This window comes from Carettochelys insculpta, chromosome 3 (assembly GCF_033958435.1).
Source record: "Carettochelys insculpta isolate YL-2023 chromosome 3, ASM3395843v1, whole genome shotgun sequence".
NCBI classification, from domain to species: Eukaryota; Metazoa; Chordata; order Testudines; family Carettochelyidae; genus Carettochelys; species Carettochelys insculpta.
Genome location: NC_134139.1, coordinates 46,074,190 through 46,097,812, shown reverse-complemented (window position 1 = coordinate 46,097,812; position 23,623 = coordinate 46,074,190). Strand labels below are relative to the sequence as shown.

Below are 23,623 nucleotides of genomic sequence, written 5' to 3'. Positions count from 1 at the left end.
CAGAACAGGTTTAGGGCTATGAAGAGGTAGAAATGGTTGAGTTGAGCAGATTTTTGAGACTGTGTCTGTGCTTGCTGTCGTAGATGGTGTGTGCTGTGGTGGCTTTGAAACATGAATGCATTTGATCCTTGTTTAGCTTGTTGTACGAGCTATTGGGTTGCAAAGCTCTCCAGTACGACTGTAATGTTAGCAAATGGAAGTAAAGGTGGCATTGATGAGCAATCGATTCAGCTGAAAAACATGGGTGTGACGTGGAATTGTTGTTCTCACTGAAGTGTGCCGAGAAGGTTGGGAACCACTGGTCCTGGCTGTCGCTGGGCAATGCACTGCCTGCCCCTTGCCTAGTGAGCTCCCCTTTGCTGCAGATTAAATCCTCTCCATTTGATAGTAAAAGGTGACTCTGCGAGGTGCTGCCACCTCTGCAGTAATGGACTCCACTTCTTGGAGATGCTTCTTTGATGCCAGCCCAGTTTGAAGTCTGTCGCTGAAGAAGTCTGGCAAATCAAATGTCAAAATATGTTTCTCTGGCAAGTGGGCCAACAAATAAATCTCTCTCTGGGTCTGACGCCAGATGGGGAGGGCGAGGGAGGTAACGGTGGGAGTGGAGCAGGCTGCTGTCCTTGAATGGATGCTTGTCCTGTCACTGGTCTCCTTCTAGTACCTTGTGCTGCAGAAAGCACTATGAATTCAGACCAGTGGTTCCTGTCCATGCATGGGACATGCAGCCTGCAGAAGCCGTGAAGCCCTAAATAATGCTGCTTAAGCTAGTTGTTGTAAGGTGATCCAGAGTACCACTAATGGGCTTGGGGTATATGTCAAATTATACAGGTTTGGGGAGAGAATTCTTATTGCCTGGCTCGTTGGCCCTGGCTGAGGCAGGAAGCATGTGCTAGTAGTCTGAGCACACGATGGAGACCCAGGAACCTCCTAAGTTCTAATGCCAGCAGTGCCAGGCGGAAGAGTGGGGTCAGGCAGTTAGACCTGGGGACCGGAGTCAGGGCTCCCGGCCTCTGTACCAAATTCAGCCACTGAGTCCTCGTGTGCCCTTAAACACATCGTGTAATCTCTGCCCTGCTGTCCCTGCCTGCAGAGTGGTGTTGCCACAGCGCCAGCTCACAAGGGCTTTTCCTTGAGGGGGAGGGGAGGTGGACTCATGTTAGTGCAGCATTTTAATGTGTAGTACCAAACCTTCTGAATGGATCCAAGTAGTAACTGAGCAATGTTACTCCCAGTCTTTTAATACAAGGATGAATGGATCTGTCTCATTATTTTTTTTGACTGCAGCCAGAGGGCAGGTGCTTGGTTAGGGAAGGAGTCAGCCCACCAGTCTTTCCCTTGGCGTAGCTTGTATCCCAGCTCAGGCCTCGACCCAGAAAATGACCCACGAGAAGAAGGAGAAGGTGGCTGATGAAATTAAGAATGGGGTAGTGAGAATTTTTTCACTTTTGAGCTGACACTCTGAATTCTTCCCATGTTAGTGATGTCCAAATGCTTTTAACATCTGATGAGAACCAAGCTGAACATCTCCCTGCATTTCCATGGGAACAGATAATCCATAGGATAAACACCACTTCCAGGTCTGGCATTGATTAGCTTCCTTTCCTGGGTGCCTCGGAGAGGGAGCAAAGGGCTGAAAAGACCATGCAGATGCAACTTGCCTATTCTCTCAAGATCCAGATGAAGGGCTGACTCTTAATCTGAGGAGAGAGGTGGGCTCTGGGAGAAGCTGAATAATGCTCTATTTATCTACAGTTCTGTAAATAAATAGAGAACTGTTGTTAACTCCTAGTGCCTAGCCTCTAAATCTTAATCTGTATAATAGGTAATGGCTAAAAATTCAAATTAAACATATTAACGATTAATAGTTAATATTGTGTGCTTATAAGTGTCCTAGCCTGCTTTCTTTCCCCCACCAGACTCTTCCTGGTGTGGAACTCTCCCCTTCTGTCATCAGGTCCCTCTCTTTGTGCCTCTTTTTAATAACTCTTTCTGCCTCTGGCTGCTATCCCCTCACTACTTCCATCTGTTTTGGAAGCAGCAGACAGTGTCTGGTGCTCCAAGCTTAGTACGTAGACTCAAAACAGAAGGCATGGAAAACAATACAGTAGAAACCTGAGATACACACACTCAAGTTGCGCGAATGTCCAGTTAATGCAACTGAGTGGCAGGAGCTAGTGCCTGGTTCCAGGCTGCCTGCCATTCAGGGGAGGTGGGAAACTGATCAGTGAAGCAACATTGGTCAGTTTTCTGGCTCCCCTGAGTAACGTCAAATTTGACTTACGTTGCGCAGGAACTCAACCTCCGCCCAAGTTGGGGGTCTACAGCAGCCCCGCTGAAAGCAAAAGGTTCTGATCACCTGTGGCTTGGAGGTTCATTGCATTTTTATAATAGTGATTTTTCTCCTCCCTTACGATCAGTTTGCTATTTTCAGCACTCCTTTACCTGCAGTTTCACCGCTTTTAACTTTCAGTGGGTTTATTAAAAGATCCAAAAATACAGAATAAAATGCCAGGGCAGCTGGTAATGGGATACCGAACCTTTCACTTCCAAATTGCTAACTGAAGCCAGCCAGCACTAGGGTGATCATCCATCCCGTCTTTCCCGAGACAGTCCTTTTATTTAAGCTGTCTCACAGGTATCCCAGCTGTTTAAAGAAAATGGGCAAATCATCCTGTATTTTGTGGGGCTCCTGTTCCCCAACACCCATTGTCTCAAGGCAGCAGGTCTCACTGCCAGGGAACTCCTCTGCTGGGCAGCTGCCCCATTCCCAGCACTCCATGGTGGCAGCCCCCACTGCCAGCAAGCTCTGCCGTGGGGCAGCTGCTGCACACACACACTCCACTGTGGAGTCCCCATTCTCTGCTCCCTCTCATTTGGAGGCTGCAGAGGCCCCATTCCTGGTGCCTCATCATGGGGCAGCTCTCCCCATGGCCAAGGAGCCCTGACATGTGAGAGCAACCCCTGCCCCAAATTCCCTGTGGCCAGTGGCCTGTATTTGCCATGGGCAGCATGGTCACCGTAGCCAGCAATGATCAAGGGTCCTCTCTAGTTGATGACTGTTCTGAGGTTCACATGAATTCAGCGGTAGGGGATCAGAGGAGGTCTCAGTCCAGTTCCCTGTAGGCAGCACTACTCTGCAGAAATCAAATCCAGATGGTGCCAATTGACTCCTCGTTGAGCAGACTGTAGAAGCCAAAGATTTGTCATTTGGTTTGGATGCAAATATGCATGTCAGTTTCCATCTGTGTCTTTTTTGTTATTATGACTTCAAAGATGATGTCTTGGGTACAAGAAGACTCTAACATACAGAAGCGCTGCTCCCCAGCAGTAGGAAGTGTTGCCCGAGCTTCACACTCAAGTTTTGTCCTCTTTTCCTGAGGAATTCCCTAACTCGACGTGCTGAAACTCCACCAGGCAGTGCCATAACTGAGCTTTATCCATCAGGGCTGCATTGCGTGTATATGCTAACAGCATTCGCTAATTGCCCAAAGTCCTGTCTCAGTACAAAATGAGGGAAGATTACCAGTCTCCTCAGAAATTGTGTACCAGAGTCCTGCTTGGGAATCTGAAGAGGCTTGTCCCTTGATCCATACGTTAGATATCCCCTCTCCTAGAGGGTCTACTTTCACTTTCTCGCGAGTGCTGGGGGTTTCGTTTCTCTCTGTGATTCTTCTCACAGGGTGGAAATGGTACCAGCTGCCATCTACTCTTGCCCTTATTGCTGGGGCTTGTGCATCTCTCTCGGGCAGCCATTGAGCGCCGGTTCCCTGCAGCCCTTTGTGATGCTCAGAAGAATCAGGCAGAGCAGCACGTTCAATTTTCTTTCTATTCTCTTTTTCCCTCGTATGCGACTCTGCTGGCATTTAAAACTCTGAGGCCCTGTTTGTCCCCAGAGAGAATTAAGCTGGAGCATAAAATAAAGCTGTGCTCCTGGCTGGCGATGATCAGAGGGGGAGGAGGAGGGAAAGGGGAAATGTAAAGAGTTAGAATAAATGCCAATGTGACCTTGTCAAGGGCTTGGGGAGTCAGAGTGAAATGTGGCCGAGAGCTTCTCTGTGCACTGCCTGTGAATGCAGTGGGGGGCTGCAGCTTTTCGGTTCTTCCCTAGGAACTGCACCATCTGCCAGCCTGGGTTTGCTGGGGTGCAGAGGTGTTCATCCACGTGGTGAAGGGGGCCAGCCTTTGGAATGTCTAGTGGCATATAAAGCCTTGTCTGTGCCATGACAGGCTGTGGATCTAAGTTATGCCACTTCAGAGTAGCATAGCTGAAGTGGATGTGCTGAAGTCTGTTTGCTGCGGTGTCTTCACCATGGTGAGTCAACAGCTGACGCTCTCCTGTCAACTCTGCTAACTCTTCTCATTCTGGTGGAGTACCAAAGTCGGCAGGAGAGCACGCGGAGGTTGATTTATCGCACCTATACTAGATGCAATAAATCAACCACCGCTGGATTGATTGCTGCCCGGTGATCCAGCCTATGGAGAAGACATGCCCAAAGACTGGAAGCTAACATTGGGTCGCTTTTATAAGCATGTTGGGACAGGCATCTTGCCAAATTCTAGTCTGAGGGGAGCAGTTCTACGCATGGGGAAAAGTCGACTTAAGACACTCAGCTCCAGCTATGTGAATAGCATAGCTGGACTTGGTGTACCTTAAACCAAATTTCTTTGGCATCCCCACAGTAGTAGGTTGACAGGAGAAGTTCTCCTGTCAACTTCCTTTACTACTCCCAACCCCACAAGGTACTGGAGTTGATGGGTGCACAATCAGTGATTAATTTAGTGTTTCTGTGCTAGACCCAATACATTGATCCCTGGGAGATTGATTTCCGGAGCATTGATCTCTCATTAAGTGTAGACAAGCCCAGGGTGATCCCATTTGCTTTCCTGAATACCTGCTGCAGTTTCAGCGGGGACTGGGGTGCTTTACTTCCTGACCCTAACTGGTATGTAACTTCCCTGTGTGCTCTTTACGAAGCAGGATGAAAAGTTTCCTGTCCAAATCTACAAAGAGATGCACTTGGAAAATATTTTGTATAGTTTGGTATATTGACTGATGATTAATGAATGGTTGGCTAGAAACACCACAAGAGAAATTGAATTGTTGCCATCTTGATGTGCTATTAGAAGGGTATTACAAGTAAATTTGCATGCTTCTGTGTGACAGTGTGCCCTAGAGAATGGGAACAGAATCTCAACTGTGTGTCATAAATCCTATAATGCTAACAGCCTAGGGAGATTCTTTTGTTAGTTATAAAGGTGGGCATAGGTCTGGCAACAGCTGGGATAAAACTTAGATTTGAAGTTCCACGTAACTGCATTTCACAAAATAGTGAAGCCCTAATTGACAGTGGCTTGGTTATAGTATTTCTCTCTAATGCACTAAAATCCTGGATTTTCTCTGTGCCACTGATGTTAGTAACGAAGAAACTGTCATGCTGTATCTTGCTCTAAAATGGGTATATTCATTATTTCAATCTTCCTCTCTTGCTTACATGCTCTGTCTGATCTGGCAAGCAGTGTGAGTTATTTGTATATATTTGTCTCTTGCACTGTGTGTGTGTGTGTGTGTGTGTGTGTGTGTGTGTGAGAGAGAGAGAGAGAGCACTTCTGTGCATGCTTTATCTTTTTCAACTATTTTTTTTTCAATTAAGGAAACCAAGTGTGGGGAAATCTAGCACTTCAAGGTAACAGAGCCGTGGGAATGATGTGGCTTTACACTGCAGGGGAGTACTTGTCTGTGTAGTGTCTCGTTAGCATGAATTAATTGGGCATTCAGTCTAAGCAGAGTTCCAGTATATCTGGACTAGGTCTGTTTTTTGGAGGTGCGTATGTGGGGTGAAAGGTCTGGCGTTTCCCACCTAGTCCGACACCTGCTGAGGCAAACAGTGGTCTAATATCTGAATCAAAATCACCGAGTAAATCACTAAACAAAATCTTTAAAATAACAAGGTTTGACTAGCTGAGTTAATTGGCTTCAGCTGTTAGTAGAAGCAGAGAGCTGGAAAGCTGAGGTTCAGCCTGCGTGTGCATGCGTTTTAGCTTGCTCTTCTTTTAAAAACATAAAAGTATGTGACTAGCATTCAGACTACCCTTCTCTCCTCTGAACCCCAGCCTCCCTTCCCCACCACTCCCCACTCAGCTCCAGAGAGTGCTTAAACACATTTAGCTGTATAAGTCAAATGGCAAATTGTAGAGCTTGGCTTCAAAGCATTTTATCAACACACAATCCTTAAGAGGAGTTGGGTGGGTATTAGTACTAGCACACCCATTTCACAGATGTGGAAACTGAGTCACAGAGTGGTGGTGTGCCCTGTGCAAAATCAGTGTGTCTGTTTGCGTGGAAGCTGAGCTTAGACCTGAGAGAGCTTTATTGATGCTCTCTTACTTTAACCAATAGTTTGCACTGTTTCTTATTTTACTAGAAAAGGGGGTGAGATTGAGTATATAAATGTCCCTAACATAGGTATTTCCATATGGAAAACGGCTTTAGCTGGGGCTTATTAGCATCCTTCAACTAGGTTATATGCTTGGGCATGCTACTGGCTGGTAGTCCAATGACTCAGCTCTGTGTTACAGCAGGACAGGACGTATGTCCCCTGGAGCTTGTGGGGAGGAGTCTGGGTCTGTGCTTTTGGAACAGGAGAATGAGGATTTCTCTCCCTGCTGCTCCCATGTGTACAGTCAGGGCTGCCAATGGGGGTGGGAGCGCAAAGGGGGTAGTTCCCCCAGAGCTCAGCAATTTAAAAAAGCTTGGGGCCCTGGCCTCATTTTAAATCGCTGCTGGAGCCTGATGAGGCACAGTCTGAGCCGTGCTGAGGGCTGAGTGGAAAAGGCTAGCCTCAGCCCCGCCCCTTCTGCCTGAGGCCCTACCCTTTCTGGGCTTCCCAAAGCCGCAGCCCCCTGCCCACCTGGCTCACGACCTGTTGAAAGCTGCTGCCAGCCCTCTGTATAGTGTCATGACGGCCATCAAACACCCTCAATGGCAGTGGATTTGTCACAATATTTCATGGGATAGGGCAGCTACCAGCAGTTACATAGAGCTCCACATATACAAGGGTCCGATATGGACACACAGGAGTAGCCACAGCAACACTAGTATCATCGTAGACTCATTTCCAGCTTCTCTAGTGCCCTGGCCTTTCTGTGGTCTGGTGCTTCTGATTAAAAAAAGGGGATTCCTTCTTGAGTTCCCTGCTTGGTATGCTGTGCTGCAGGTCAGCTGGTGGGCGCCTGAACCCTTTAATTAGGTGGTGCTGTTAATGGTGAAGCTCAGAAAAAGGTGAATGAGGAAGCAGGCAGCGTGAGTATGTGATGAATACCAGGCAGCTTGGGGCTCCCACTCACAATATAGAACAGAAATGGGTGGGGTCAGGTGTGTCTAATAGGGCCCTGAGAATGACCCGGGCTGGTTTTCATGACATAATTATAAGTTTTATTCATAGGTTTTTATTTTTTTTGCAACTACTTGGGATAACGTGTGTGATGCAAACCCAGTTAGTAACAATCCCTCGTCAGAAAGGTCAGTCTTTCTCGCTGGAGTCTGAGTCTCCGGGTTGTTCTTTTACCATATTAATCCGAGAACTAAGGGGTCAGACAGCTCAGCTCAAGCACAGGGGATAAAATGGAATCTGCAGGAGCTGGTCTCTTCCTATTGGCTGGAAGTGTCTGGGGTGGGCGGCTGCAGCTTGCATTTTAAGCTTGTGTTGAACTTTGGAGAGAGAGCGGCACAGCTGAGTGGTCTGAAGGCTGCTGAGCATGAAACTGCTTGCTAACCTAGAGAGACTTCGCTGTTCCTGTTGCTCGCAATTGGAATGTATTTCTTACGTTTTGAATAAACGCCACGGATTTTTTTGAAAGCATGGCCCTGAGACAATAGCGCGCCTGTGGCTGGCCTAGTTCAGGTGATTTGCGCTCTGGGGGCTGTAAAACAGTGGCTTTCTCTGAACCCCCAAAAGGAGAGGATCTCAGAGCTTGGGCTTCAGCCCCCCAGACATCTACACCATAAGTTTATAGTTCCATGAACCTGAGCCAGCTGAACCAGGCCAGCCATGGGGGTTTGTGGCAGTGTCGCCATACTCCAGAGGTTCCCAATGGGCACTTTGTGACAGCGAATGAAGCCTGAGCTGGTGGTTAAAGCACAGAACTAGGCAGACGCATTCCAGGGCTCTATTCTGCTGCTGACTATGTCATCTTGGGCAAGTCAGGTCTCTGCCCTGTGCCTCAGTTTCTCTATCTGTAAAATAGTGAGAAGGGCAACTCCAGGGCAGTCCAGTTGAGAATTCATCTGTGTTAGTAAAGTGCTATGAGATCTGTGGTGTGCTAATTGCTTCTTATTGTGCGTTGCTTAATACACATGGGCATTTCTGAGCTGGGTCCTGACCAGAACCAGGACATTCAGAGGGTCATGGTCTTTCCTAGGAAAAGAAAGATGGAGTTCATCTCTCTTCAGCCAGCAATGACCAGATTCCAGCTGTTTGGTGTGGCAGGCAGGGGGACTGGGTTTGGATTTGGGCTCAGGCCCATGCTGGTGCTGCTCTTGGAGTTGCTTGACCTCTGACTGCAGTTAACTTTATCTTCCTTGCATTTGTGCACTGGCTTGTCCATTGCCCTTCCCCATGCAGCTCAAGTGCCTCCCTCTCCTCTTCACAGCTCACACTATAGCACTGTGCTGTCACTTGCACCTCCAGGCCTGGCTCCCTCCCCTTTCCCTCTGTCCTGCCCAGGGTTCTCTCCTTTTCTTCTGCCATCCCTGACTTTGTGCCTTCCCACAGAGCAGAAGCCTCTCAGCCAATGCCAGCCAAGTCCCCTTCTTCTTTCAACCTCTACCTCTCAGTCCCTTTGAATCACGCATCCATGTCTCTGCCCTGTGAGCTCCAGGCAGGGACCTGGGTGTGTCTTTTGGCTTTCTGCATAGCATTTTTCTCCTGTTGTAAAGCACGGTATAAATAATGAGCCCAGTACCAAGGAGCTGTGGCACTGACCAGGGGAAGATGGGAAGGGGCCTCCCAGCCAAGGACTTGCACTCCATTCCCACCATCGCAGGGGGCATTGTTTGGCAGGCAGACTCCAGGGCTGTGGGATACAGAAAGGTGGTGACAAGAGAATGTACAGTGCTATGAATCAATGGACAGGGACACATGTAGCAACTCTCAGTGGGCTGTAGGAAGTAGTCCTAGAACAGTATGGGTATGTCTACACTACAGAGTTGTTCTGGAATAGCTTATTCCAGAGTTGTTATTCCAAATAAACTATTCTGGAGTAATGTGCCCACACTACAGGAAAGCCCCAAAACAAGCAAAACTTATACCGAAATAGTGTGTCCACACACAATAGAGCCTGTTTCGGATTCCAGGGGCTCTAATTGGAAATACGATGTCTACACAGCACCTTTATTTTGAAATAAGCTATTCCAGAATCCTACTCCCTGTCTACATAGCCCCTATTTTGAAACACCCATTTTGAAATAGCCACTCTTCCTCATGGAATGCAGTTTACCAATTTTGAAATGAGACATCTGCTATTTCGCAATTATTTCCAAGTAGCGGTTGCGTTGTGTATGCGGTCACAAAGTTATTTCAAAATATCTTTGCTGTGTAGACAAACCCTATGACTGGCCACGTACTGTGACGGGTACCAGCTTCCAGTGGCAGCTTGCCTGTCTGCTCAGGGGAAGGCTGCCTCCAATTCACCTGGCAGCACATAAGAAGCAGTCTTCACCGTTAACGCCTCAGTAGCCAATAATCTACACCACTGTGACCTTTGCTGCTTTGAGGTGAGGGCCATGAGGGACATTGCTGTTAATCTGTGCCCTGTCCCGGGTTAAGAGGACAGGACTCCGTCATATTACCAAACCCTGTTTTCTCAGGCTTTGTGCCAGGGGCTGGACTTAGGTGTGCTGCTGTCATGACTTGCAGACCTGTGCCTCTGGTGGGGCTCGGAGGAAGTTTTCTAGATGTTTGTGGATGTTTCTGTGGGACAGGTGGACCCCGTGCTGACACAGTTCACTGAAAACTTCATGTGTCACCACCTTGCGCCTCATGGGAGGCTGCACAGTAACAGACAGTGGACTGGATAGCCCACCTGGGGACTTTGATTCCTTTGTGAGGAATGAGGCTTCTCCCTTCTTCGAAGCTCAAAGGAGACTTCACAAAATGGATGCTAAAAGGTTGGCTATGGACCAGCGACTGTGGCTCTTTCCTCTGGTGTGGCAGCCCAAGCGCAGGTCTAGGAATTTCCAGGAAATGAAGACAATTGGACTATGATTGGGGCCCAAAACTTCACCCCAACACTTGTCATTTCATCATACTACTTCCCTGGCTCCTGCTTTATTTTGCCACAAGTTCCCTGGGACTTCCGCTAGAAATGGTCCTGCTACCCTGGCAGCACATTCACTGCAAAGCTCTCGGACTGGCTGCAGTGAGGGAGCTGGCTGGAATCTCTCTTGGCTTTCAGATCCCTGGGATAACTGCATGAAGGCACCTTAACTTGGTTGATTTTATTGGTTTCTAATGAGCAGGTGAGTGTTTATGGGTTTTCCTATTGCACAATGATTTTATGGCTAAGTCTGGCTGCCTTACCCTCTGTTTTCCCAGCCGCAGCACCTGAACAAGCCTGCTGGAGAAGTATTGCTGCTCTAATGCTGGCTGGCAGGGGAGAGCTTTGCCCTGTTCACCCCTCTTATAATACTTCTTGCCACATTGCTGTTCTCTGGTTTATGTGGCACTGGGGGAAAACAATAGTCCTGTGCATTTTGCATAGCTGGTTTCGTGCGGAAGTATCCTGGAAGGCAGTGTGTGCAGGGATTACTCATGTAATGCTGAAGGCAGCCATCTCTGGAGGGGAACATAGCAGGTGCTTTACAGCACACACCAGCAGTACATAGCAGAGTTTAAGGGAGAAATGGAGGGAAATTTAGGGAGCCAGTGTGTTGGAATATGGCCAGGAAAGCAGGGCTAGTTCCCGAATGCCCTAAAGCCTCTCATGGGACTTCAATGATAACAAGCAACCAAGACCTTGGTTTTATGGTATATCTAGAAGGACAGCTCCCCAAACCCCAAGCGTTAAAGTTTATGGGGTGCTGTCTTGTGTTTGAGGATGTGGGCATCTCCATCCATGGAAAAACATTACCAGAGGCAGAAGTTTATTTTGTCCCTGCCCTCGCAGAAGAGGGTTATGGTAACATAGGCCCAAACCTTGGTGGCAGTGCAGAATGAACAGGGACTCTTCATTCCCACCATGGCAAAGCCATGGATCTCCCTCTGCACTGCAGTAGACCCTGCTGCTTCTGGGTCCTGAAGCAAGAGCTGGGTTCACCCAGCCCTGCTCCTTTCTTGATCTCCTTCTGCCCTCATACACTCTTTGTTAGAGAACAGGATTTTCTTGTAGCCAGCAAGAGGTCCTCTTGTCTAGCTCGTGACCCCTTTTCCAGCCTAATGACCTACACTGGTTCTGCAGATCTCACAGACCTCTATGCAATGGTGGCTGAACACAAAAACATGGCTGCCCGCTAGCTTGTTTGCTTTGACCGAGTGCGTCTGTCGATGCCCTGTCGTTTTTGAAGCCTTCTCTCTCTCTCCTTTTTTTTTTTTTTTTTGCCTCACCAGCCGGTCTTGATTAGAACACGAGGCCCCGCCAGCTTCCACTGAGGAGCAGATGTGACCCAAGAAATGGGATAGCAGCTGGGGAGAAAGACGACACATTTGTGGCACTAGGTCTAATCAAACAACTTCTCACATTATAACACCGTGAGGTGGGAGACGTGCAAGCCTAAGGCAAGTCAGTACTCCAAGCACCTGCTGAGACACACTGCTAGCAAGACATCTGTAATGAGCTGAGCATGCCACTCAACAGGGCACTGCAGGCTCAGTCCAAGGCTGTTTTTAATCCATTTAACGGCGACGAAGGACCAAAAGGCCGAGAGTTGGGCCAGGTACCTGGGAAATCAGATGGCTACTGTCAAGCAGCTGTGGCCTGGCAGAGGAAACGCTGTTACCCCAAGGGCACAGAAGGTTTGTCATGACAGACCTACAGGAAGTCAGCTGCCCACAGGACGGTTGATGGTACCAGGAACTTGGAGGAAGACTAGTTACTGCACTGGATGTGCAGAAGGACATATCTGCTTTCTCTTGTGGAGCTCGTGCCGCCCAAGAGCTGGATTCGCCCCTCACGCTGAGGCTGCTGCACTCATTTGAACACAGGAGCTTTTGTTCTTTTCCCCACTCCTTTATTTTTCAATCCAGAGTTTAGCACTGGTGGAAGGTGCTGGACTGATGGCCCCGATGACTGAAGTCTTCTGTTAATGCATGCAATAGGTACAGCCTGAGCAGCAGCACTTCATACTGCCCCCATGCCGTGTCCCATCTCCCTGCTTCATACATGTGTTCCCCAGGCTCTGAAAGAGCATTCCAGAGCTTAATGGGTATTCATAGCTTTCTTACCCTCAGGTTAGCCCCTTGTGACTAAGAAGGAGGCTGAAGCCTTGAGAGGGAAGGAGATTTGCCTTCCAGGGTCAGTGAGTCAGTGGTGAACACGAAAACAGTCTGACATCCAGTCTCCTGATCAAGTTCCTGGATGGTGCTATCTTGCAGATCTCTGCTTTCTTGCATCCATTACAGCCCTCTAATCCTCCACGACCCTGGCGTGGGGTCTGTGTCCTCTGAGGGCTGACAGGTTTTCTCCTACCTAGGGACTCTGTGTATCTGATATATTTTAACACTCCTCTGTACTAAGCTGCACAGGAGAAAACTGGTATCCGTGTTTGGGAGCTACTTTGCTATATATGATTATGATTATGTTAGGTTATGTTATGTTGTGTTATGATTGCAGATCACAGCAGCTTGGAGGGATTAAGACTGCTGTTATTCTGATTTAAGGCTTGTGGGGCAAATGCAGGTGGTGGTGTAACAATGTGGGCTGTGCATTTAATATGAAGGTGCAGTCTGCTGATAGTCCAGGGCTCAGCATATAGTGTTCTACCGTATCAGTTTGGATCTAGATTAAGTCCTGTATTCTGGGACCTGTGCTCTTCATGGGCTGCCCCTGTGTAATGGAAGTGAGGGTGTTTGCAACCTGTTCCAGCCCACTCATGAGTGGATGGCAAATGGCTGATGAAGCCATTGGTTGGACAAATCTTTGCCACTCTGGCAAAGGAGAGCAATACACAGTCAAGAATAGCAGAGGCACAAGTACTGGCACAGGACTGTCCTCACCCATACACAGATTATGCAGTTGCATAAGGCACACAAAAATTTGAGGTACCACTGGGTCTTTGTCCACCCCATACCCCACCTCTTCCTATCCCTGTTCTGTGTCTCTGCTTCCTACAGAGAGGGTCTAGTTAACTTAAAAGTGGAAAAATCAGCCAGAGCTATTAGCAGAACATCCAGCCTGTGAAAGAGCTATTCAAACGGCAACGAAGACATTTAACAAGCATTTGCCAACCCCAGGTATATACTGTCAGTTTCTGAATTTACTGTGTTAGTCTCCAAGATCTTAGCTTAAAATCTGTTTTAAAAATATTTCATTAGTGTGTCTCTGAAGATTATAAAGTCACACCTCTGCAAATGTCATCCCCTTTCCCCATCAGCTGCCATCAGGCGCCAGTTTAATAGTGTTGTGTAGGGTGCCATAAATCCTAAGCAGAGCCCTGTCCTGGGAGATGGAGCGGCAGCCAGTGAGGATCTAGCCATGGAGACAGACTGCTGTTCCAGTGATGGATTTTCTTGCTGTTCTTGTTGTTACAATTTCCAGTCCCCCCAGTAGTGGAACCCACTTCTCAGGACATCCGCCAGGGCCTGGGCCACAGCGTCACCCTACGATGCACCATGCTGAAAGGGAGCCCCATGAGGGTAGCCACGGCCAACTGGCACTTCAATGGGAACCACTTGATCCTGCCCCCCACAGAGCAGCAAGACTACTCCGAGCTGAAGGTGGAGAGCGTGACCCGGGAGACCAGTGGTAACTATGAGTGCAGCATCTCCAATGATGTGGGGGTCTCCACCTGCCTCTTCCAGGTGTCTGGTAAGTCTTACGCATTGCCTTCTCCTGGTTGTTTTTTTCATCGGTTTGCTCAGTGTGTGCTCGGTGGTTGGTGAGCCCTGGAGACAAAGCCTCCATCTCCCAGACAGCGTGCTTCCGCTGTGCTCTGGAGGGACTCCCCCTAGGGCTGAGTGGTGAGCTCGGTGTCCATGGCTCATCAGTCCATGTTGCCTCCACTCCCACCGCCTAGAAGTGGGGCTAGTTGAGTTGGTGTGTTTCTGTGGTGTGAACGCTTTCTCTAAGGAACAGGAGTGATACCCACCAAACTCATTTCATGTCAGCCACAGTACAGCAGTCTGAGGTTATCTGCTCTCAGCTGAAGCCTATTGTAATCAGTTGTAAATGTTGACCAAGCAGGCGTGTAAAATTTCAGCATCCCATCACCAGTTCCCAAAGCCCTCCAGTCCCCTCTTCAAAAACAAAACCATTCCTTCAAATCAGTTCCCTCTTGTTTTGCCAGATCTTTCTGCTGAGATAAAAACAAGGCAGGGTCAGATGCTGTTACTCAGTAGATTTGCTGCTGGGATTTGTGTAAATCCAGCATGTACTACAAGTGAAATCCTTTCTGGCTTCATGGGCAGCAAAAAGGGAGGTCAGAAGCTGAGCTAAAACCACACGTCTGACCTAGACGCTTCTGTCAACCATTAGTGCCTTTTCTCCCTTGACCCGAGGCTTGACTTGGGCCCCAGTTTCTACAGGGGTAGATGTACACCCCTCTTGATGCAGATTAGGTATTTGTAGAGTTAAGTGCTGCTTCTCTCTCACTCTCTGTGATGGTAGAGGAGAGCAGTTGGAAGGCTGGTGGGATCTATCTTAGTTCCCACTTTCCACTAAGCCATTTCTCAGGCACTGGTATCATGCTGTCCTCCAGATATTCTGAGAGCATCTCCAGGGAAGAGACTATTTTGACTAGCTACATCCTCTTCTTTTATGACCTCTCCCCCAAAACAATCCCTTCATGCTTCTGGCACTAGGTTTCTTTCCATAACTTCCACCCCTTTCCTCACTAACCTGCAGCCACCACCTATGCCAGCAGTGTGAAATGTAGTCCATGGTGCTCAGCCAAACCTAACTCTGTCCCTGGCAAGCTCACTCATTCCTAGTGGAACTGGAAGTGCTTCCGGCACATGGATTCCTTCATGGAGTTGGTCATTCATGGGCTAATGCCATTCGGTTTGGGTGCTGAGTCCCATGAGACAGGATCCTCTTTAGCCACCAGCACCATTCACCTGCACAGGAGGTGGCTCTGACAGTGTTCCTTCTGATTCAGCCTTTTTCAAGAGCGGGGACATGGGCTTTCTAGTGCTAGCTTGTAGGTTTCAAACATCTCTGCCCATTCATCAAAGAATAACCTCAGAACTTGCACACTGGCTAAAACCTTTGGGACCTCAGCCCTCTGGGGGCCATTTGCTGTCCTGCCACAAACGTATTGTGTGACCTTAGACAAATCACGTAGTTCTGGCCTGTGTCATGGGGAGCGGTGATTCATCAAAGACGGCGAGGTGCTCAGATACTGCCATGTTGGGGCCCATGTCAGTACTTAAAATGCATGAGCATCTGGGGTGTTAGCTTCTTTCACAAATAAAAAATTAGCTTGTCACAAAGTTTTACAGGCACAATGTAAAGTCTTCTGAGCATAGATGATGTGAGGGGGAGCCACGTGTCATGTTCCCTGTGGGCTGAGTGCCTGTATGGCCACTCAGGAGACATTCCAACGTTGCCCAGCTGATTAGCAGGGTGCCCACAGCTAGGTTTTGTGTTTCGCACGTGCCTTGGCGCGCATAAAGTTTTAATCTGCACATGGATGGAAAAGATTAGTGGCAACATTGATCATGTGCTCCCCTAGATTTTAATTGCTGACCCCAGGTGCTCTCACTCTGCCTCCTCACCCTGCTCCCTTCCCCGGAGTCACAGATTAACAAATCTTCTAGGCCGGCTTCCTCCCATCAATCTCCCACTCTCTACACGTACTCCCCTGGCATAGGTTAACGTCAGTGCTCATCCACTCTCTGGGTTCTTTTACATCTGATGTCCAAAACACATGATCAGAATGAGTAATTGTCTGGTTCTCCTTTTCCTCAGGGCCAGTTGGAAGAAGTCCAGCAACATTTAAAATTTCCCTTCTGGAGAGTTGACAAGTGTCTGATCAGGCCCACTGATGGAGGGGAGGGGGTAAAAGGGGCAGTTGCATGGAGTCCTGGAGCTCCAGGCCCCTTTGAATTGCTGTGGCAACGTTGCTCTTGAATTCGGCATGGCTGTGAGGAAGAGAGGGGGGACCCAGCGCCACGATCCGAGCAGCACCAAGAGTTGACTGCCTTTGTCCCCACCCCTTCTACCTTTGACCCCGCCCCTTCTGGGGCACAGAGTTGAGCCCCCGCTAGCCTTCCCCTGGAACCATGATGGCTGTTGGCCCCACTGTGTCTGATTTGCTGCAGACATTATTAAGGCTTTCTTTTTTCTCTCTTTCTCTTTGCTGCCATTTCTCAGCGTGAATTGGGAATTAATTTTATGCAGGATGGTAATTATCATCATTTTGGAATCCATTATGAAGCTTGGCTTTCACAGTCCATATAAGCTGAATAGGTAATGAGTACCTGAGCTGGTTGTGAACTTCTTGCTTGAGTAAAAATGTAAAGTTACTAAAAATAATAAGGAAAAAAGGCTTAGATGTAAATATTTTTGTCCCCCATCGGTGTTCACAGAAAACAAATATTGAATCCTTCCAAGCCCAATTGCATTGTCTTAGCATGCTAGGGCCCATGTTTTGGGTGGACAGTGGCAGGTCCATGCTCTGGCAGCGAGAATGGCTTGGGGCAGTGACACTTACGGATGCTCTGCACTCCAGCAATCCATGCTACTAAGAGATGGCCACAGCTTGGGAAATTCATACCTGCACCTGGACTTGCATAAAGCCCCAGAAGCCATCTGATTCAGGCCCTTCTTTTACCTAGCTCCTTTTTGCTCTTTGGCCCGATTTTGAGCTCCATCAGGAGAGTGTATCCCTGGAGCTACTCCATTCAGCTGGGTGCAGTGGCTCTATTAACATTTTTAATGATGACCTGGAAGAAAACACAAAGTCGTCATTGAAAAACTTTGCAGCTGACATAAGAAGTAGGGAGACAGGTAAATAACAGAGAGCAGGTCACTGATTCAGAGAGAGGTATGGCGTGGGAAACTGAGTGCAGGAAAACAGTGTGTGTTTTGGTGTGGCTAAATGTAAAGGGCTACATCTAGGAATAAACAAAGTGGAGTATCTTTAGAAGATGGGGGAAACATATCCTGATGTAACTCACACACCTACTGCGGGTGGGTCCCTGTCCCATGTAATGGCACTTGGAGCAGTTACTGAGGGAGTGAATGCGTCTCCTCTACAGCCTTAGCTGAGAACCAGCTGGCTTTGAGCTCATGCTGTAGAAGTCCATGCACTAAGCTCCAGAGGTCCCAGGTTCAAGTCTGCCTGTTGGTGGTTACACTGGAAGCAAGGACCCTCTAAGTCTTAAAAAAATAATCAGCTGAACCTGAGCTCCTGATGCAGCATTGTGGCTGAAAGAGCTAATGCAATCCTGAGATGCCCGAATAGGAGTAGAGTGATTATTTTATCTATTTAGCATTGGTGCAACTTCTGCTGGAATACTGTGTTAGGGATAGATTCAAGGAGCTTAATCTGTTTTCCTTAGCAAAGGGAAGGTTAAGGGATTACTTGATCCCAGTCTATAAGTGCCTACCTATGGAACAGATGCTTAATAATGGGCTCTGGCAGAGAAAAGTTTGAAATGATCTAATGGTTGGAAGTAGAAGCAGGACGAATTCAGACAGGAAGTAAGGTGTAAATATTTAAATGGGGGTATAATTAGCCACTGGAACAGCTTGCCAATGGTGGATTCTCCCTCACTGACTAGTTCAGAATTAAGAGTAGAGGTCTCCTTAAAAGATCTGCTCTAGGGGTCATTTTGGGGCAGTTCTCTGGCCTGTGCTAGCCAGGGGGTCAGAGGAGATGATCTCCATGGTCCTTCCTTGCCTTCAAATCTATGAAACTCTGGATTGACACCTGAGCGTCCAAAATTAGATTGTGGCCCTGGTGCCTTGCTCCAGCATCCAAGGATGGGCAGCACTCACAAAAACTGACCTGGACAACTGGCCTTCCTCTTCTATGCATTCAGGGAAAGAGTGCCCAGACCCTCAGTTCCTGGCTACTCTGCTAAGAGCAGCTCCCAGCTTGCAGGTCGTATCTGAGGTAAGCTCCTCACATCTCACACAGAAAGCTGGCCTTCCCGGGTGCTGGTTGAACCTCAGAAGGCACAGGATTCCCTTTAGTTAAGCCTTTGAAAGTTGAGATGCTTCCCTGAATCCTGTCCAAACCCCTGAAGGCTGGAGAGCTGCTTTGTGTGTGGCAGTTTGGTGATTCTTGTCACCAGAAACCCACGAGCACAGATGGAAGGGGATGGATTTTCAAAGAGGTTCAGGGCCAGTCTTGGGACTGGCTTTGGGCTGGATCTCATTTTTCCCAACTCAGTTCCTGCAGCAAAGCCAGCTCACTTTGCAGCTTATCTGTGGAGACAGAGGAAGATAAAATGCTGCCCTGTGGGAAACCCTTCTGTTACCAGCCATCTTAGCTTCTTTCTAGTGTGTGTTTTTTTCTGACTCTCTCTTCTGGTGCAGCTCTTTATTTCTAGGTGGAGACTTTGGATTAGAAACCAGGTCTTTCCCCTTAACAGAAAACTACGGTCTATTTCCCAAAGGGTGTTTTCCCAGGGATTGTTAGGAGGAAGCTCTGTAAAGCGGCTGGTGAAACAGGAGTAACAAAAATACCATTTGAAAGTTGGTGCCTCAGTCTAAACTGCCAGCCAGGGGGAGAAGAGAACTAGTTCAACTACAGAACTAAACCCATTGCTGTCTTCACTGGTGCAGTGTCAGCATGTGCTGGGGTCATTGGTTTGTTAGACTACACTCTCCTCTTCCACCCATCACTCCAGGAGGTTAGGCAGTGGAAATGGGAGCATGGAAACATATGGTTGGAATGGTATTTAAAATGCAAATGAGATGTTTGACATGACGCCAGCCTGTGCCCCTGGGCGCAGAGCACCTCCTCATCTGCAGTTGGGCTGATGAGTTGGGGAGTGAAGTCTCACCACCCTCGCCATCTCATGTTGTAACTTAAATTCCCACCCCACCCCACCCCCACCCTTCCCCTTTCTCTTCTTTCTTTTTCTTTCCCAGCAAAAGCTTACAGCCCAGAGTTTTACTACGACACTCCCAACCCCACCCAGAGCCAGAAGCAATCCAAGAACTACTCTTATGTCTTGCAGTGGACACAGAAGGAGCCCGACGCAGTGGATCCCATTCTCAAGTACCGGTTGGATGTCCGGCAGGTAAGGTCCCTGGTCCTTGCTCTCCTGCACTGTGACCATGCTTGGGAAGGCCAGCTTTCTGTGCGAGATGTGAGGAGCTTACCTAAGACACGACCTGCAAGCTGGGAGCTGCTCTTAGCAGAGTAGCCAGGAACTGAGGGTCTGGCCACTCTTTTTCCATGAATGTATAGAAGAGGAAGGCCAATTGTTCAGGTCAGTGTTTGTTGGTCTGTTGTAGGAGAGATTGAGTTAAAAGGCCAGCTCAATGAGCTTTCCATCCTCCCTGTTCTGAATGGGGTTTCATATGAGTACACTCCCTTACCAGTCATTAGTAAAGTATTGTAGGTTGGAGACTCAGGCAAGTGGAAATTCAGCCTCCTCGCTCATTAAAATAAAGGGAATAAAGTGGCGAGCTCTCCAGGCTGGAACTGCAGGGGAGACTCATTGTGTTACAGAAGGACTTTCATACAGCCACAATAATAAAGTCAGGGGAATTACATAAACTCTGCAGCAGCAGGGGGGTAGGTCTCCAGAGCCGTGCAGGCGGAAGACAAATTGTGGAGGGTCAGAGTGGAATGGGGAAGACTGGAGGTGGCATTGGCTAGCTAGGCTCGCAGGAAGGCATTGACACTTTTAAGAGCATAGTAAACTGACTAAGGATACTTCCATGCAGGTTTTGGGATCTCTCCAGTGATTTGCAGATCCCAGGTTTTTAACTCTGCTGCTGCTTAGGGTCTGAGGCAACCTGGTAGCTAATGTGTTTTGCGTGACGTTTGGGAGTAAAAGATTATATTCTGTATATACCAAATGAAAATATTAAAGAAGAATCTAAGTGCCTTCCTCATTTGGGTCACATAGTGTGTGTAATCTTTGTCTCTCCTTGATCGCAAGCTCTCCAAGGGAGGGATTTTTCATATTTGTTTCCCATACAGCGCAGAGCACATTGTCGGTGCTTAGCAAATTATCGCCACAATACAGGACACGGGGGAGCTTTCTTATAATGAGGTCATTTTATCACAGAACAACTTCCCTGTGAAATGGGATTTGCTATAACCAGAAATGCCACTTCTGCCTTTGCAACTCTCCAGAATAGTTTAGGGGTTTCATTCCTTTTCATCCTCAGCCAAGTTCCTCCCCATCTAAGGTGGTCTCGGATCTGATTCTTATTTATACTGAGGCTCCTTTACAACTTTGCCAAAGGCCCTTAAAGAGGATAAAAATTGCATTTACACAGCTAGAGCAGTAGAAAGGCCTTTGTGAGAAAGAGAATCAGTCCAACAATCTTTGTCTACAACTCTCAGTATCTTATGGTTAGCATCAATGATTTCTCTTTTTTGTTGTCATTACACTCTTATAAGGAATATTTTCCTGAATTTGCATTCTAAACACATTTGCACAAATTTATGACTGGTTGAATGCTGCATCAATAGTGCACAATGTCCAACCTTTCTCCTGTAAGATATGTTAATCTCATGTCCAGCCATATTCCTCTGACATGCTAAAGTTTCCACAGTGAGGAGCTGGCACTGAATAATGAATGTGGGGGTGTGAGGGAGAAAAACTATAGTTAATCCCCTGCTCCAGGGAGAGCTCGAACACATGCAGACAGGTGATATGGTGGAAGGTGGTAAGTTTCCACAATATTATCCTCATCTGGTTCTCCTGCAGTGCTGACCAGTGTGTTCTCCCAGTGGGTGTGGTCCTCCTTCACCTTCCCCAGAGGCCCTTTCCCTTCCTCTCCTTGTTTTCCACTGGCTTTCTGAATGATCTCATCCACCTTCAGGCTCTTAACCCTCAGTGCTGGTGATGCTCAGATCTCTCTCTGCACTCCCGACTGGCCTTTCTCCATCCAGTCTGTGCATCTCAGCCTGTCTCTCTGATGTTCTTCCTTGGATGTCTTGTCATCAGCTAACACTCAAAGTGGCCAGATAGAGCTTTTGCTCTGTCCTCTGAAGCCCTGTCCATCTTCCTTACCTTTGTGACTGCAACACCACCCGCCAGTGTTCAATCAAATTTTTCCTATCCACGAGTGGAGTAAGTTTTGCTGTGTACACCAAGGCATGTTTGGATGTGCACCACCAATAGAAAGACATGATGCCCACTGTGGGTCACTCTGTGCTCTCTGCATACACCTGGGAAGCACCAAAATCTCTCCTGGGCAGCCAATCTTCATTACAAGAGCTGCTTCTGTCTCTTGGGCCTGTGACTAGGGAGTGCCACCTTTGACTCCTTAATTTGTCTTCTACTTTCCCCATGGCAGGATGGCAGAGTACAGGAGCAACTTTTTGTCTTGTAATTTGATCTCCTGGGTTCCTCTCCTAGTGGAGAGCATGAGGATACTGGTGAATACAACTGTGAAAAGCACAAAAGGTGCTGAGAAACTTACTTGGGAAAAAAATTGCTTTCATCTGAAGAGCCCTTAAGGGAAGAGAATTTGTCTGGATAAATGTTAAGAGTGTATTCGTCTGTGAACTCTTCTTGCTGCATACTGCTCTAGCTTCAAGGCGCTACCTATGGTGGAATGAAAGGCCTATTATGCAAAGTCTGTGAGTAAGGATTTCCCTCCTCCCTTTTATGATGGAACATTCTGCTCAGAGAAAATGTATCTTCTGATCAGTCCTGTGCAGTGTCAGTCCCAGGGCATGAGACACAAATTGGTGAGAGGTAATACTTTTTATTGGACCCACGTTTGAGCTTCCCAGAGCTTTTCTTCAGATCTAGGAGTACACTCATTCGTCAGCTGTTCCCAGTATTTGAGAGAGCCTTATTGTCCCTCTAGGAGGAATTAATCAATGCCTCAGCATTCTGGAATCTTTCCAGGTTCACTGGCCCATTGGAATTCATTCCTCAGCACCACAACCCACCCTGGACATGTCAGACTCAAGAGGGGGATTTTTGGTTGTGAGGGCAGCCAGGTGGTGAGTAACCCTTGCTGAGCAGAAGTTACAAGAGGTGCAGGCAGAATGCATAATAAATAGAATGATCTTTTCCGGGTTGCATTTCATTCTCCCCAGTTCAGTTTAAGGGGTGCGTGCCTGCATGTGTGCGCACTGCAAAGAAACCTAAACAGTGGCATGGTCTTCAGGACCCGGGAGAGCCCTTGAATTTAAATTGCCAACTGCAGCTGCTGAAAACCACTTTGGGTGGGAGTAGAGGCGTTGCTTATTGATCGACGGCAAAGTCACTCCAGCCGTCTCTCTTCCCTTTCAGCAGCTTTGGACAGACCGTTGGGTTAGATGAGGCCATACATTTCAGGGTAACAGAGCTATAAATTAAGAGAACTGAGTACTTATGTGACATCATGTTTCCTGCATTGGGAGTCCCACAAGGGAAGGCCTGGGCATTTTCAGATGGGGTTTCGTTGTTCACGGTACTGCTGCTGCCGCCTAATGACAGACACACCACTTCCATTTGGATACAAATGAACCTAAACCTAACAAACTGCCTGTCATAGCTAGGAGCCACTGCCCAGGCACAGCCCCAGCAGTAGCCATTCAAACCTCTTGAAAAGCCAGCACTCCACCCAATTGCACCATGTGGCCATGTTGGCTTTGGAGGGAAGCTCCTTCGGCACCAAAGCCCAACTGTGTTCTGTTCTGCTGAGGTGTATGTTTCTTGCTCCTGGAGGTGTCCAGTCCCAGTGCTGGCCAGGGCTGGTGCTTCTTGCAAAGGCTAGTAAGTTGCAGCCGCAGGTGGTTTGACTGTGGGCACATTGAATCAGAATTATTTTTCTTTCTCTAGCACAGAACGGCATCAGGCACACTCTGCAAGCTGCCTGCATCGCTTGGGGATTTGGAGCAGCCCAAGCAAACTGAACCCTAACTTAAAATACAAAAGCAAAAAACATTCAGTCGCTTGTTTCTCTGTGTGTGTGGTTTATGCCCTCCCAGAGCTTTCTGCTCTGACATTAAGGGGAAATGAAAAGCCTGCTAATACTGTGTGCAGGTTGCATCCTGGAGGAAGGATCGGAGTTGAGCTGGTGGTTACAGGGGACAGTGGCAGAATTACTGTGTGCTCAATGAGACGGAACCCGTCTGTGACCTGAGGCTGAGGAAGAAAGAGGCAGGAAAGGGTACGGGTGCAGAAGGAACGTTTAATCTTCCCGTGGCCCCTCGAGGGGACCTGAGGCTAACGTTTCCTCTTTAAATTTGATGCGTGGGCCAGTCGAACACATTCTTACTATTCCTCTGGTTGGAACAGACTCAGATTTGCTTGGCAAAGTGTCCCTCAGACCCCCT

The 23,623-nt window shown here is 48.0% G+C and overlaps 1 protein-coding gene across 1 annotated transcript in view; it reads left to right on the top strand.

Moving 5' to 3' along the window:
- Window positions 1–23,623, top strand: part of MDGA1 (MAM domain containing glycosylphosphatidylinositol anchor 1) — a 134,603-nt gene that overhangs the window by 52,523 nt on the left and 58,457 nt on the right. The window contains exons 10-11 of the mRNA XM_074988402.1: window positions 13,750–14,019; window positions 19,255–19,406. Coding sequence (XP_074844503.1) covers window positions 13,750–14,019; window positions 19,255–19,406 — 422 coding nt within the window. The remainder of the gene's footprint in view (window positions 1–13,749; window positions 14,020–19,254; window positions 19,407–23,623) is intronic.